The sequence below is a fragment of the Pelophylax lessonae genome (assembly GCF_965119305.1).
Source record: "Pelophylax lessonae genome assembly, chromosome: 8".
NCBI lineage: Eukaryota > Metazoa > Chordata > Amphibia > Anura > Ranidae > Pelophylax > Pelophylax lessonae.
In genome coordinates, this window is record NC_138775.1 from 144,803,930 (window position 1) to 144,818,670 (window position 14,741).

The window sequence follows — 14,741 nt, forward strand, 5'->3', positions numbered from 1 at the left end:
CTACCATTTTTGTCTCTGTATTGGAATACTCGCTGGGCAGTACTAAGCATAGATTTCTTAGTCATTTCAACCCGAAGAAATGTCACCACCCTCACAGCAAACTGCCAGGCCCCATAGGAAAGGAAGTAGGATCAACAACATAGCTAGCCTCCTTACGCTGAAGATCCCGCTCCAGCTCCTCCAGAGAAGGCACAGACTCCCTTTTTGCTTTAGCTATACAAGCCATATCCCCCCCCCCCAAGCCACCCCTTAAATGCATGCCTTACCATTAAGGGATCTGGGGAATCCTTATTAGCCAACCAATAATGATATAAAGCCTCAGGCATGTCCTCTTGAATATTTTGGTCTGCAACCTAGTGCCCAGACAGTATCCACAATCCCCAACCCACAGATTGACCCAACAATAAGGTGACCGTAAGAGGGGCATGGTCTGAAATATCCCTAGGAAGGATACCCACTTCCAGTAGCAAATGCTAGGTCAATATGGAAGAGGGTTTGGAACAAATAGGAATGCCAAGTGTATTCCCTATTTGAGGGGTTATAATGACGCCAGACGTCCATCAGCGCAAAGGCGGAGGCACACTGCAAGAGATCAGGCCACCATCTAGCAGAGGGGTGGAGTCTTTCCAGGGCTGAACATGGAGTCACATTGAAGTTCCCCATTATTAGTACATTCAGAACCCCTTATTGCTATACAATTTGCATACTACTATACAGGAGACAGAGTGGTCATTTACTGTAATACTTTACCCCAAGGGGAAGAGATGGGTGTCAAAACAGTATTACTAAAGTCACATTTATTATAAAAAGTATTTACTAATACTTATTTTATTAAATGTGACTTTAGTACTACTTTAAGGGCCAGCCAATTCAGCTTAAATGGACTCCTAACACGCCTTAATGCATGAACTCACCTGCGCTTTTTGACAATGCAGTGGACCACAGCACACAGAACATTCATATCTGTTTGCTATGGTGTGCTGCAGTGTATTGGGTACTGAGTTGCCTTTCAGAATGTTGGTTATAAAACACAAAGGTATACTGTAATGTAAATCCAGTCTAAAATACAGTATAACGAAATGTTATCTGTCATCATGCCATATTACCAACATGAAAGTATTATGTTGAAAATTATAATATAATTACTTTACATGAATTGGAAATATGTCAATATTTTTTTTCCCATCTTAAGATTTAATAAATATAGACATCTATATATACTGACTTCTTACTGGCATACCTCTGATTTGCAAAGCGCAGTTTAGGAAACTCATTAACAGCCTACTTTATCGTGTGAAATATTTCTGGGAAATTCAACAGATGGGAATTTCTTACTGGTCAGGAAAATATCCTTGTATTGTATGTAAATGAAAGGAGCATGTCATTTGGTAATTCCTAGTCTGCAGCGTGTATAAAAGACGCGTGGCTCAGCACTGAAAGTTACTCCAACAGGAAACCCTTACAGGAGAGAGGAGAAAGGCTCCTGATTCTGAAATTTCCGCTGCCCATTCAGAGGTTTATACATAGAAAGTAGTAAGTATATAATTTTAAAAGCATTATACCTTATTTTCTTTGCTGCATTATTCAGTGTAAATACTTTTTTATTCAGGATGTCTGAAAAAAGGTATAGCAAATGTGCTGCTTTAGGAAAATAGATATACTTATAACTGAGTTTGTGATCATATAACAGCTATTGTACCTGAATAGGATAGCATGTATCAATGAATAGCACTTTTATTAGGTTCATATTAGTTATGTTTGTATTGACAAAATGGGCTTGATATTTTGCAAAGAGACATAGATGACACTAACCAAGAGCAACTAGTGAAAGACAATCTTTCAATATTATAGTTGAGTATAATGTTTTTTTGGCTTTTTGAGGCTCAAAAGAGATGTTTTTTTTTATTTTAGAATCATACTTACCTAGGTAGATACAGCATTGGTCCGACGCTGCCTCTGTCCCCCGACGCCTCTAACACTGAGAACCGAGCGATCAAACACCACCGATCGCTCGGTTCTCACAGTTCCCCATGCAGAGAGCTACTGACTGTCAGCCAGCAGCTCTCTGCTCTGCCCCCTCCTCAGTCACTGGAGTGCTGGGCTGTGGATGGGACGGAAGCGTCCGGCTCTGGCTCTCAGCTCTCTGAGAGGCTGAGCTGGGTGTCGGTCCAGGCATGTGAATGGATCCCCATTCCGTGTTCATGATGACACTCGAGCCTGGACCGACTCTGTGAGGTCAGCTGAGAGTGGACTTCAGAAACAGGTCACAGGAGTGCAAAATGAACTGCACTCCTGTTATCCATAGTAGAAATACTGTCAAATGAGCTTTGACTGTACTTCTCCCTTAAAAATATATGGCAAATTTTGTGTAAAAAGAGAACTAAAACACAAAATTCAGCAATATTCATAGGAATACCTGATTTTGCTCTTAGATACACTGTTTGGTGAAAAAATCATTGATGCACATGAAATTATACTGTATCTTATAATGTCATCAACTCCTTACAACAAAGGAGAATTCTGTGAATGTTTCAGGCAATGCTGCTGCGTCATACCAAATAATCTGTATGTAAAGAGCCTTGTATACGTCAAATAAAACTAACTGTTTATATGATATATGATATCAGTATGTATATGATATATATTCAAAATGCAGTATATAGTGTATAAATAATAGATTTTATACTAAATAGGTCTAGATATTCAGCCTTATGTATGAAACACCTTACTGTTGAACAGTCCCTGGGTCAATACCTATCAATATGCTTTTGCAAAGACAGATTAGAACAGAAAAGTTAAAACTGAGAAGTTTACTATTTTTGGGTGGAACACAGACTTTCCTGTAGTCAGATGATTTACACATGAGACCCTCTGTGGTATAAGTGCATGATTTTTAAAAGACCAGCAGTGGGAGTTGGGGCTCAATATACTATGCTGGTTTATCATAACTGTTTTAGATTCATAGGCATGCACACAGTATGTGCCAGTTGTGCATGGACACCCTGTGTGGTGCAGATTCCCCCTGTTTAGACCCCTGATATTTCACCAAAGTCCTCTAAACAGGGCTCTTTGAAAAAATTCTAAAGAAATAATAAAAATAAAAACTACTAACACTGCTCTACTGACACCAATCTCTGCTCGACTGACACCGTCCATTGCTCTGCGGACACCATCAGTATACTGCGTGTACACATGCACACACACACATGCAAATATGTTTGAGCTTTGGGGTGCACAACCTAATGCAATAGGCTGTTCACACCTATGATTAGATTATTTTGACCCAGTGCTGCTATTTACCTCATACCTGTTCTTAACATTATCTTTATAAGTAACAAAAGCAGGTGATAATGGGGAAGGCAAAGGGTTAGCAGGAGGTTGGACAATAAAAAGGGATAAAAGAGGAAATGTGGGAAGCATGTGCATCATATTTGGATACGTTTGATAGAAAGTCTATGCAACATCAGACTGATCTTAAAAAGGAAAACTGGGAAGACGATTGAATCTAACCCTGTCATGGCACTACTCCCAGGCTCAAACAACAATTGAGAAACAATAATCATGGTACTTGAGAGTGTGATCAATATGACAGCCATGGCACGGGGATCACATGAGGTTTGTTGGTAAAGAAAACTCTAGCTAGTCTAGCCATCAATGTATCTCTTTCTCTGTGCACTTGCTGTACAAAGTAAATGTAATACAGTATTTAAAAAGACAGTAGTGTTTGTTTCTAACATGTTTCCATTTGTCAGACTATAATTTAAAAAATATGAGCAGGATGTTTATTAAAACAGTGTACAAAATAAAATCATTCCATGTCTTTAAAAACCAAAGTAAGCATTATTTAGGAAGGCAAATTAGTCATAAAGTTATTGCCAAGTTCAAGTACAAGTCATTGACCTCTGGTCACGAAAGGCCTAATATTCATTTAAAGCATTCTATCAAATTAACTGATTTAACTGAAAGTATTTACAATGATCCTCAGTCAATATAACAGAGCTGATACCTTGAGAACCGTACATAATGTTTCTTTTGTTTTTTTTTCTTGATTCAGATTGTCAATTTTACTACTGATTCTGGAAGATGGCATATTCAGTTTTTCTTTTCCTTACTGTTTATGGTAAGTCAACACATATCAGGGGTGCATTTAAAAAATAGCAAAATACTATCTTTCTTTTTTATCTTTTTATGTGTCTTTTTTCTTTTTTTCTGGCGTATATTAAAAAATAGAAGAAAAGATTTTTATTTTCTAAGGGTGATATCGTTAATGGCCTGCAGGAGACTGTCCCAGTCTGAAAATATTACATTTTTTTAATAATAACCTTATTCTTAAGATATTTGTAGCTTCAAGGACAATTCTTTATAATGAACTTGGTTTTAAAGTTTTTTCTTAGTAGAGAGAAAATGATATATCCCTTGATGTTTTTTAGGTAAAAAAAAATTGAATAATGTTACTGTATAAAAAATGTAGGGCAAATGTAGAGAACAGGATAACCTTGTTGTACTCAAATGATCACATACATTGTTATTTATTGCAGGCTTGGCATTGATATCCCGTGTACAAGGCTGGACCTACCACTATTCACCATACAAAATGACTTATGATGATGCATATAAATATTGTACAAAAGAATACACTTCTATGGTGGCAATTCAAAACCGAATTGAAAATGACCATCTTAACAGCATACTGCCATTTAATGTAGGATATTACTGGATTGGTATAAGGAAAAATAAAAGCACTGGCGAATGGACCTGGGTTGGTACTAACAAGATACTCACAAATGAAGCTAAAAACTGGGCCAAGAATGAACCTAACAACCTGAGTGATAATAAAGATGAAGACTGTGTTGAGATGTATGTTAAGCGGCCTGAGGATTCAGGAAAATGGAATGATGAACCCTGCAGTAAGAATAAGGTTGCTTTATGCTACACAGGTAAGAAAATATCCCCAAACACCAAATATCCCCACAACACAATGTTTTTAATTAGATGAGACCGTGGTTCCATTTCACATTAGATTTCACAAAAAGTGTGTGTCAACAGTCTCTGAATTGTGTTTTTAGATTAAAAACTAGCAAATTGTATGTAGATTACACATATTTTACCTGCATATGGACATTGTAATATGATAATAAATATAAAATAGAAGTAAAAAATCCAAAATAAAAAATAATGATGATTTTATAATTAATAATGTAGTAATAAGTGTCCTTGTTATCTCATGGATCTAGGATACACTGGAACAAAACGTTTTTGGTTTTAATTCTTTATTGATATCCAGACTTGCAAATATACACGGATATATATATATATATATATATATATAATATATATATATATATATATATATACATATATATATATATATGTATATGTATATATATATATATATATATATATTACTATTCTTCTCACAGAATATAAAAAATAATGTCAAATGTGCCAGGAAAGTCGTTTTTCAATTTATAATAAATGATTAATTTTCCTAACTTGTATGCATTGTTTTCTTTATACTTAGCTTCTTGTCATCCTTCTTCCTGCAACAACCACGGAGAATGTGTTGAAACTATTAACAACTACACTTGCAACTGCTATGATGGCTTTTATGGAGAAGAATGTGAACATGGTAATTCTATATTTCATAGGTTCAGCAGTGTCGGAAATTTTAAGTTGATGCATTTTTATCTCTTTTAATATGTATTTAAAGCAGAATTTAATACATTTCTTTCTTTGTTTCCAGTTGTCACTTGTCCAGAAATAAATGGCACAGACCATGGATCAATGATGTGCTCTCATGTCAATGGAAACTTTACATATCTGTCAAATTGTCATTTTAATTGCTCTGATGGATATGTGTTGGTTGGCTCAGAAAATTTGAGTTGTACTAAAGAAGGAGATTGGGAAGCTCACATTCCACATTGTAAAGGTATATACATAATTTTTGAGATGATTGAATCACTAAAAACAGCAAATATAGTGTAAGACACGTTAACTAGCAATCTTTCACATTTTAAAAGTCAATTTTTTTTAAAATACATTTTTAAACAATGCTTTTTCTATTTATTGCTTAGAAATTCAGTGTAAACGTCCAGAGGTTCCACTGAAAGGATTGATCAGATGTTCCAATAATAGCGAAATTCTGCCAGATAAGGCTATGTGCAATTTCAGCTGCAATGATGGTTTCAGTCTGGTGGGTTCCACTTCAGTAATTTGTATGACACCTGGTCAGTGGACAGAAGAACCTCCAAAATGCAATGGTAGGTTCTTCTATTGTTTTATGGATTTTAGCTTAATTAATAGTCTGAGCACCTAAAATTAACAATAATGCCAACTCCAGAATGGCTAAACAGCAATGTATGCTTGTTTTACAAATGTTTTGTGATTTGCAAATACATATTATTAGAAATAGGGATGGTCTAGAAAAGAATAGAACAAAATAGTTAAACAGAAATCTAGGTAGAACATGCCTATGGGTATTTGGCCACTTGAGCTGCATTTGGGTTCTATTAGCAGGACAATATTTCATATGGAGGATCCATCAAGTATTGCAAATCAGGCATTGCATAGATAAAAGTAAACCTTTCCGTTTCATTTTTTATATGGTATAAATATTTTATATATTATAAATATTACTCTTGTGTATGTATGTGTATATATATATATATATATATATATATATATATATATATATATATATATGCATGCAATAACAGAAATGTTATTATATATTTCTAAAACTAAATGAAAGAAATATGTTTACACATTGTGAGTTTTTTGTAAACTGTATCAGTTATATTAATTTAAAAAAAAAAGTACTTCTACAGTACTGTAATTTTGTCCCTGTTGTTACATTGTTTATTAAATTGTAGAAAACAAAAGTCTAGTGGATGCACTGAAGTAATTATTCTCCTTTTGTAGCTATTCAGTGCAAACGTCCTGAGGAACCAGAAAATGGAGTAATGGATTGCTCAGAAAATGAAGAAATACTACCATATAAGTCTAGCTGTAATTTCAAATGTAAGGAAGGGTTTACTTTGGTGGGGTCTCCATCAACAACATGCATGTCTCCTTACCAATGGACAGAAGAGCCTCCAAAATGTGAAGGTAAATATTCCACATATCAGAACTTACTCAATTTACAATAAAATATATTGATTACTTTTAAAATGGTGGTGTTTTTTCAGTAACATTGCTGGAATCTAAAGGCTATTATTATTTTGTGTGGCAAAGAGCCTTAAAAGGCTTTATGGAAAATATGGTGAAAGACTTATGTAGGAGGTCAGATATGAAACAGTATATAAAGGCTGGGGTAACTACTAACATATGATTTTGTGAATTCCTTTCTATATCGTTGAGATGAGGAAAGGGGGAGGGAGTCAATAGTTAGCAAAAGCAACGGCATAAAATCCTGCGGGATGTCAGCCCACAACAAGAAATTCAGAGCTGGGTGTATTTTTGGCAGACCAACAGGTATTTTTATGTACTTTCAGGGGATTTAAACAAATAAAACATGGGCAAATGTGCATGTATAATAGAAACTGCATATATACATGTATATGTGTGTTTGTATATATATATATATATATATATATATATTTTTTTTTTTTTTTTTGCCCAGGCATGCATTTTAATTATATGTAAAATCAGGAATACACTTTAACTATATGTACAACTCTTCATTTTTCAGCTATTCAGTGCCATCGTCCAGAAATACCAAAGAATGGAACAATGCAATGCTCCAGCAATGAAGACATTCTACATTACAAGTCTTCATGTATTTTCACTTGCAATGAAGGATATACCTTGGTGGGATCTCTTAAAACAAAGTGTATAGCTCCTGATCATTGGACAAACGAACCTCCAAAATGTGAAGGTAGGAATTTCCCTTATAGTTGTAAACTTCTTATATCCATCCTATATAGCTAGGTTATGTAATACATAATTGTATTCTGGTAAAAAAAAGAAATGTAATTCATTGCTCCATTTGGATGGAAAGTTAAGAAATTAAGCCTCTTCATTTCATGCTGCAGCTTTGCTCTACTTCAATAATAAAAAAAAAAGGATTAAGTAGAGCTGAAGTTAAAGTTTAAGTGTAAGAGGATGAAATGTTTTTATAGTTTTTGAAGTAGTATAAGGGTAGAACCCTTGTCAGGCCTGTATTGCTTTCTGTGTCCCCTATGAGAAAACTCACCTCCTTTATTTTTTCTGGTGGCCATTGTCTATATACAGAAAACGAGGGAAAATTAAAAATTCTTAGTTCTAAATTAAACAGGAATAGAGGGGAGGAGATTCAAACGGGGTCACTTGTGCTGGTGACAAAAAGGGTATTTCACTTATCTTAGAGAGATTCCCTTTTACTTCCTATTATGACTATAGGACGGAAAGGGGAAATAATTTCCCTCATTTGGGTATAAAAAAACTGAAAATGTAAAGACAAACACCATTTTTGTTAGCCTACATAAAAATGTGATATTTACTGTATCATATGAAAACAGTACATATTTTTTGATTATGTTTATTTTTCTAGTTGTGCAGTGTTCTTCTTTGCTGGCCCCTACAAATGGTCAGGTGGAATGCCAAAATGGATCAAACTATAACTCCAAATGCACATTTTCCTGTGCTGAAGGCTTTCAGATGGTTGGATCATCAGATCTCCAATGTCTGATTTCTGGAAATTGGACATCTTCAGTACCTATATGTCAAGGTAAATAAGTACAGAATTGTAAATATTAACATTAAAACAAATATTATATATTGTATACAATAGTGTAGAATGTGAGTATTTGTTTAAGTCATGTCCAGCCCAAACCTTGTCTTTTTGGATAGAGTAGGGAAATGCTAAAACATGGTCTTTATTGTTGAATGTATCTCCAGTAGGTATATACTGTATCCACCACTTTCTGTGTGGTCTTTGGGACAGAATGAGAGGGTAAATTTCCCCAACAGCAATGCATTTAGCCATGTGTCATTAAGACTATCAGGTTGTATAAGTTAGAGCACCTAAAAAGTAATAAGAATTATTTGACTGATAGCAGTTTTTCTATTTCATTTAAAGTGGTTGTAAACCCACTTTGTTGACATTTACCTATAGGTAAGCCTATATTAATGCTTACCTATAGGTGCTATAAATATCTCCTAAACATGCACAGTTTAGGAGATATTTACAGTGCATGCAGCCAATGACGTCATCGGCGCATGCGCTCTGAAGGAGTGGCCACCCGTGCCATTCCTTCAGAGCCCAGTGCCGTGAATGACGGCTCCCGCGCGCATGCGTGGCAGTGATGTAATCACGCTTCCGGCCAATCAGATGGCCGGAGGACGCGATCCAGGAAGCAGGACAGCCGAACATGTCGGCTGTCCTGACGGTACTGCAGGGGCTTCATTTTTAGGTAAGTACTTCATGATGAGCTAGTATGCGATGCATACTAGCTCATTATGCCTTTATCTTTACAGGGTTTTTTTCACATTTTTTTCAGCCAGTTTACTTATCTTTAACTTTATCTTTAAGGTGCTGTAAAAGTTAGCAAGTGTTCACTGACTTTTATTTCAGCCTTTAACTTGTCAGCTCCTTTGGGTAAGGGACTTATTCAAATAGTTCAGTGTTTTCTTAATACTGATTTCCTAAATACTGTTGAAAAAAATAATAGCACATGGTGCAGTACAAACCATTTTATCTAATAAATAGGCTACAATATTACACCTGGTTAGATTACCTAAAAAGTATGTTAAAAAAAAGGAAAACAATTATAAAATGAAAAACAAGGCCCCACTCTATTTCACTATGCCACACATCTGGCACAATTACCCTTTCTGACTGGTGGGAAGAAAGTTGGCCACAGATGATATAGGGAAAATATTAAAGCAGAACTTCACCTATAAAGGGAAGTTCCACTCATCCTACCCCTCTCTCCTCATTGTAAACTTTTTTCTTCAGGGATTGGGTACTTTCTGCCTAGGTGAGCCGAGCGGAAGTTCGGCCCCCAACCCACATCCTCCTGAGACATGTCACCGGTCCCAGGAGGCTGCAAGACTATTCATACATTGCAGTGTGTCTCACACATGCATAGTGGGGAGCCAGCTGTGGGCCAGCAGGAAAACACACAGCCAGCTTCCCATAGTCAACATGGTGATGTTGGGGACCTGAAGACCAGTGAGAAACCGGCCCAGTGCGGTTCCCTGCACTGGTAGGTGTTTTTTTTTTGTAAAGTTCAGCAGCTATAGTATCAGTAGTTGCTGGCTTTTATCTATTTATTTTTTTAACCCGAGCTCCTCTTTAACACTGTCTCCTGTCTGGTAAAGGCAAGAAAGAGCTGTATAGGACATTAAAGGTTTGAGGAAAAGTTTTAAGAATCTCTTTTAAACCATAAAGATGGGTACCACTGCAGTGTCCCTTTACTAACATGTTAGAGTGGTTATGGAAAAGTGTAAACTTGTTTATTTAGAGTGTTAGTGTCTTTCATTTTTTTTTTTATCACTGTATGGATTTACCAAGTATGTACAAACATATCTTTCATAGCAGCAGGAATTACTGCACTGCTACCTTCAGTGTTTTAATTAAAATGAATTGAAATGCTTAAAGGTTTTCGGTTGACATGTGTATTTTTATTTTTCAGCTGTGCAATGTGCACCACTTGTTGCTCCTGATAATGGAGAGATAAAATGCCAAGACGGTTCCAGTTACAAATCCCAGTGCTCTTTTACCTGCCAGCAAGGTTTCAAATTAGTTGGATCAACTGATCTCAGTTGTTTATCATATGGAAAATGGACATCAGCTGCTCCCAAATGTGAAGGTAATTGCGAGTGAGTGTTGTATTCTAGTGCATGATTCATAGGTATACAGTATATTGAGAAAGCTGAGGATGGTGACATCAAGTAGCACAGTTACTTTGTAGGGCTCACAACATGTCATGGATATACAGAGGTAAGAGAGTTCTCCCTGCAGAGCTCTTAGTTAGCAACAACCAACTGAATGATTGTGCCCTACCACGCTTAACACAAAATTGACAAATTAGTTTTTGGATGAATCTCTTTTACAAACTAATATTAGCACCTAGAAGTAACAAGATTTTTAACACAATACAAAGTAATTATTTGGCATTATTTGAAGCTATACTAACATCATATGTAGTATAATGACAATGATAGACGGGGGGGCTGATTTACTACATGAGTAAAGGGATGTTCACTTAATTAATTGAGTTTTGTTAAATAATGTAAACCTTTGTTCACCTTGAATACCCAATCATGTGCAAAGTAATTGAAAAACTGGATTTTTGCTAGCACGTGTTTTGTTTAATGAAGGGAACACAATTTAAATTTTTTCACTAAGCTCAGTTTACATACATTTTCCAGAAGTATCAATCATTTGCTTAGGAAAAAACCTTTAGAACATCAACAACACCACTATATACTACTCTTCTACATATATTTTACAAACTGTTCACTCATAAGTGCATAGCTGAGTATATCCTGAACTGCCTTGAAATGAGATCATTCAAAACTATAAAAATCATAACACCAAAATAATAAGTGCTCTTACACTTTACACTTTATAAATGATGTCCTTTCTGTTTACTTTAACAGCTTTAAAATGTGAAGCTCTTTCAGCTCCATCAATGGGAAAAATGAATTGCACCCACCTCTCAGGAGAATTTGAGTATGGATCTGTGTGCACATTTGACTGTGGGTATGATCTGTTACTAAATGGGACCAGCACTGTTGAATGTGACAGTAGTGGACAATGGAGTGCAGAACTTCCAACATGTGAAGGTAACATATATCAATGAAAAAAAAATAAAAATATCGCCCAATTTGTTCTTTTAGTATCATTTTCTTCCTTTATATATTTTAAATCCTAAACATTTTTTTTTTCATTTTTCTAATGTTGCAGTGGTAAAAAGGCCAATTATCTCCCCAACATACATCACAGTTGGAGCTGTTTCAGCAAGCGCCTCTCTCATGTCAGTTGCTGGCCTTCTTTTATGGCTTGCAAAACGTTTACGTAAAACAGGTAAGACCATATAATTTTTTTTGTAAACAAAAATATGTATCTGAAAAATAAATAAAATGGTAAAATCTTTGTATTTACTAGGAAAAAAATGAATAAAAAGTATAGTAACATATAAATTACTGACCTGATTTTTAGAAAAATTCAGTTTGATTTTATTTTATTAATGTTCTTCGTAAATCATCATTACCCATAGTAATGCATAAATAAATATGTATTGAAAGGGGTATGCAAGTTTTAGGTAGTGATTCTATTTTTTAATGAATAACATTTTGTTTTCTTTTTCTCCACAGCAAAGAAATTTACCCCCTCAAGGTTAGCTTATATCTTTTATCCTGAATTTAGTTGAATGTGTCATAATGTAATATTAAGATTTTTAACTTACATACTCATCCTTTTACAGCAGTTATCAACATCTTGAAGCAGCGGGTGTTTATCAAAATACTAATGACAGCAGTGGTATCGCATAAAATACGGTAAGGAGAATACATAATGATCTATTACAGCACATATTTTCTTTTTTTTGTGGGGGGGGGGGGGAGGGGGGTTGTGGGAATGGGGTAGCCATACTGTTTTGATGATATTGTTATGACTATGATTTTAGAATTATGACTTACCTACAGTTATTGACTTGGTTGAGAGATTAGGGTTAACATGGGATTCTGTATTAGGTTTAGGGGATTTAGATGAGCACTAATTGTTGTTTTCATAACAGAACAGGCTGGTTTTGGGCACCATAAGGTGCTCTGGAAAAAGTAAGCATATGTGCAGGCAAATTGAAGCAAAATATTTGACAAGTCCACAGGTACACCTTAGGGTATTAGTTGTTCAGGCGTGATCAATCTTTTTTTCAGGGTATAAAAATGGTGCCCAAATATCACATTTAGAGGAAGTATCAGTAACCAAAACTAGTGGTTATGAAAATTTACCTATTATTAGTGGTTGAAAACTAAATTCCGAAATCCAACTTTAAAAAATAAGCATAAAATTTCCAACAAGCCGGAATAAAATAAGCTTTTTTCCCCTTTGAACATTGTTCCTTTATTTCCAAAATTATTTATTTTAGCATTTTTTGGTCTAGGATAAAATATGAATTTCTGTGTGATATGTGCATGAAAACTCTGCATTAATCAAATCTAAATAAGTAGCTCTGGATAATACATCTGCTGTCTTCAGGTTCTAAAAGACTAATTTCTACTTTTCCTTTAGTTTTGTAGCTGAATACATTTTTCAGTAAATTAATCTGGGAATTAAATTACCTTTTCATAGCAGATGTAATTGATTGTAAAGGTTATTATTTTTATTTATTTTTTTTTAAATAATAAAGATGTTATACTTAACTGCTCTTGCAATGGTTTTGCACAGAGCAGCCCTGAACCTTCTCTTCTGAGGTTCCCCACCAGCACTCTCGGGTCCTCCTCCCTTCCGAGTGGACCCATAGCAAGCTACTTACTATGGGGGCACTTGTGCGGTCTCGATCCTGAGCTTGTCCGTGTGTCTATTGACACACACAGCTGGCTCAGAGCCATCCCTCGCTTCCTTCTCACAGGATTTTAATGAAAGCAGCAGGAGCCAATAGCTCTGGCTGCTCTCACTTGGTCTTTTGAGGAGAGAGAGAGAGCAGCACTGCTGCTCTCAGGTACAGCACTAAATCAAGATCAATCTAGGTATTTAGGGTGCCTGGGGGGATGCTGATCATGGAAGGTTTTTACTTTATTGCAGAGAGTGCATTAAGGTAAAAAAAAAACTTCTGCTTTTTACAACCACTTCAATTTATTCTTGACTAGTGATTTTATTCTGTACACTACAAAATCTTTACTAAGTTGCTCATTTGCTTTTTATTTAATACTACCTTCCTCTTTTTGGGTTTTCTGAAATTACATATTGTAAATAATAAAACACAATAGTGTGAGTATTAATTCATTATTTTTTTTTTTTATATAGATTTACAGAATTGTTTCCAGACCAGAGATATCACTGATGATGCAAATACAGATGAATGGTACTACTAGATTCTACAAGTCTGCTGTCATCCGCATACTGCAGTTGTTCAGAATTCTGATCAGAGACATATACATTTCCCACACATAATGTAACAATGTTACTGATGCAATGTTTCTAAAACAGAGAAGTTGTTTTGCACTTGAATATGCAATGGGTTGAGTTACAAAGACGTAGAACATGTTCATTTTGCATAATGAACTTTTAGTTCATAAAGTGCTTGTTCACTTAGCGTGGTTGAATAGGGTGAAGCTACTGTATGTCCACTTTGAATAGCCAGTCCTGTATTAACCAAGTTAAAGAAAACTTTTAAGTAATTTTAATAAAAACTTTTCCTTTTCTTGTAAAAAACAGTATTAGAACTTCAGGCAAGTTACTTTGATGATGCCATCAGTAACCTGCAGGCAGGAGGAATCATTTACATAGTCTATTCTGATGATTAAAATAAGTGAGCGTATTCACTGCCTTTAGTGAACTTTCACTTTACAAATGGAAATTCTCTACTCCTTTGGTCATGCTCTGTGTCAAGCAGTTTACATTTTCCTTCAGACTAAGCTGTGTTATTTGAAGGAATGTGAGCAGCGTTTTTTTTTACATACAGCAATTTAATAAAAATATTTATAAATATTTCATTTTAGATGAAGTAGTAGTGAAGACATGCTCAAAGGCATGACAAAAGTGTACCTGTTTATAACAGTGAAGAAAGTTGTGCCATCCCTGTGGGATAATA

At 35.3% G+C, this 14,741-nt stretch overlaps 1 protein-coding gene across 2 annotated transcripts; it reads left to right on the top strand.

Annotated features, from left to right (window-relative positions):
• Positions 1-1,433: 1,433 nt before the first annotated feature.
• Positions 1,434-14,439, top strand: SELE (selectin E). Of its 2 annotated transcripts, none has more exons than XM_082265050.1 (15): positions 1,434-1,533; positions 4,055-4,120; positions 4,539-4,937; positions 5,522-5,629; positions 5,744-5,929; positions 6,075-6,260; positions 6,922-7,107; positions 7,691-7,876; positions 8,531-8,707; positions 10,617-10,793; positions 11,587-11,772; positions 11,894-12,013; positions 12,304-12,325; positions 12,414-12,486; positions 13,955-14,439. In XM_082265050.1, the coding sequence occupies exons 2-14, from the start codon at positions 4,084-4,086 to the stop codon at positions 12,478-12,480; spliced, it is 2,037 nt and encodes a 678-aa protein (XP_082121176.1). In that variant the 5' UTR covers positions 1,434-1,533; positions 4,055-4,083; the 3' UTR covers positions 12,481-12,486; positions 13,955-14,439. The 2 variants fall into 2 exon arrangements, with proteins under 2 accessions (XP_082121176.1, XP_082121177.1); XM_082265051.1 differs by having other exon boundaries at positions 12,417-12,486.
• The last annotated feature ends 302 nt before the right edge of the window (positions 14,440-14,741 follow it).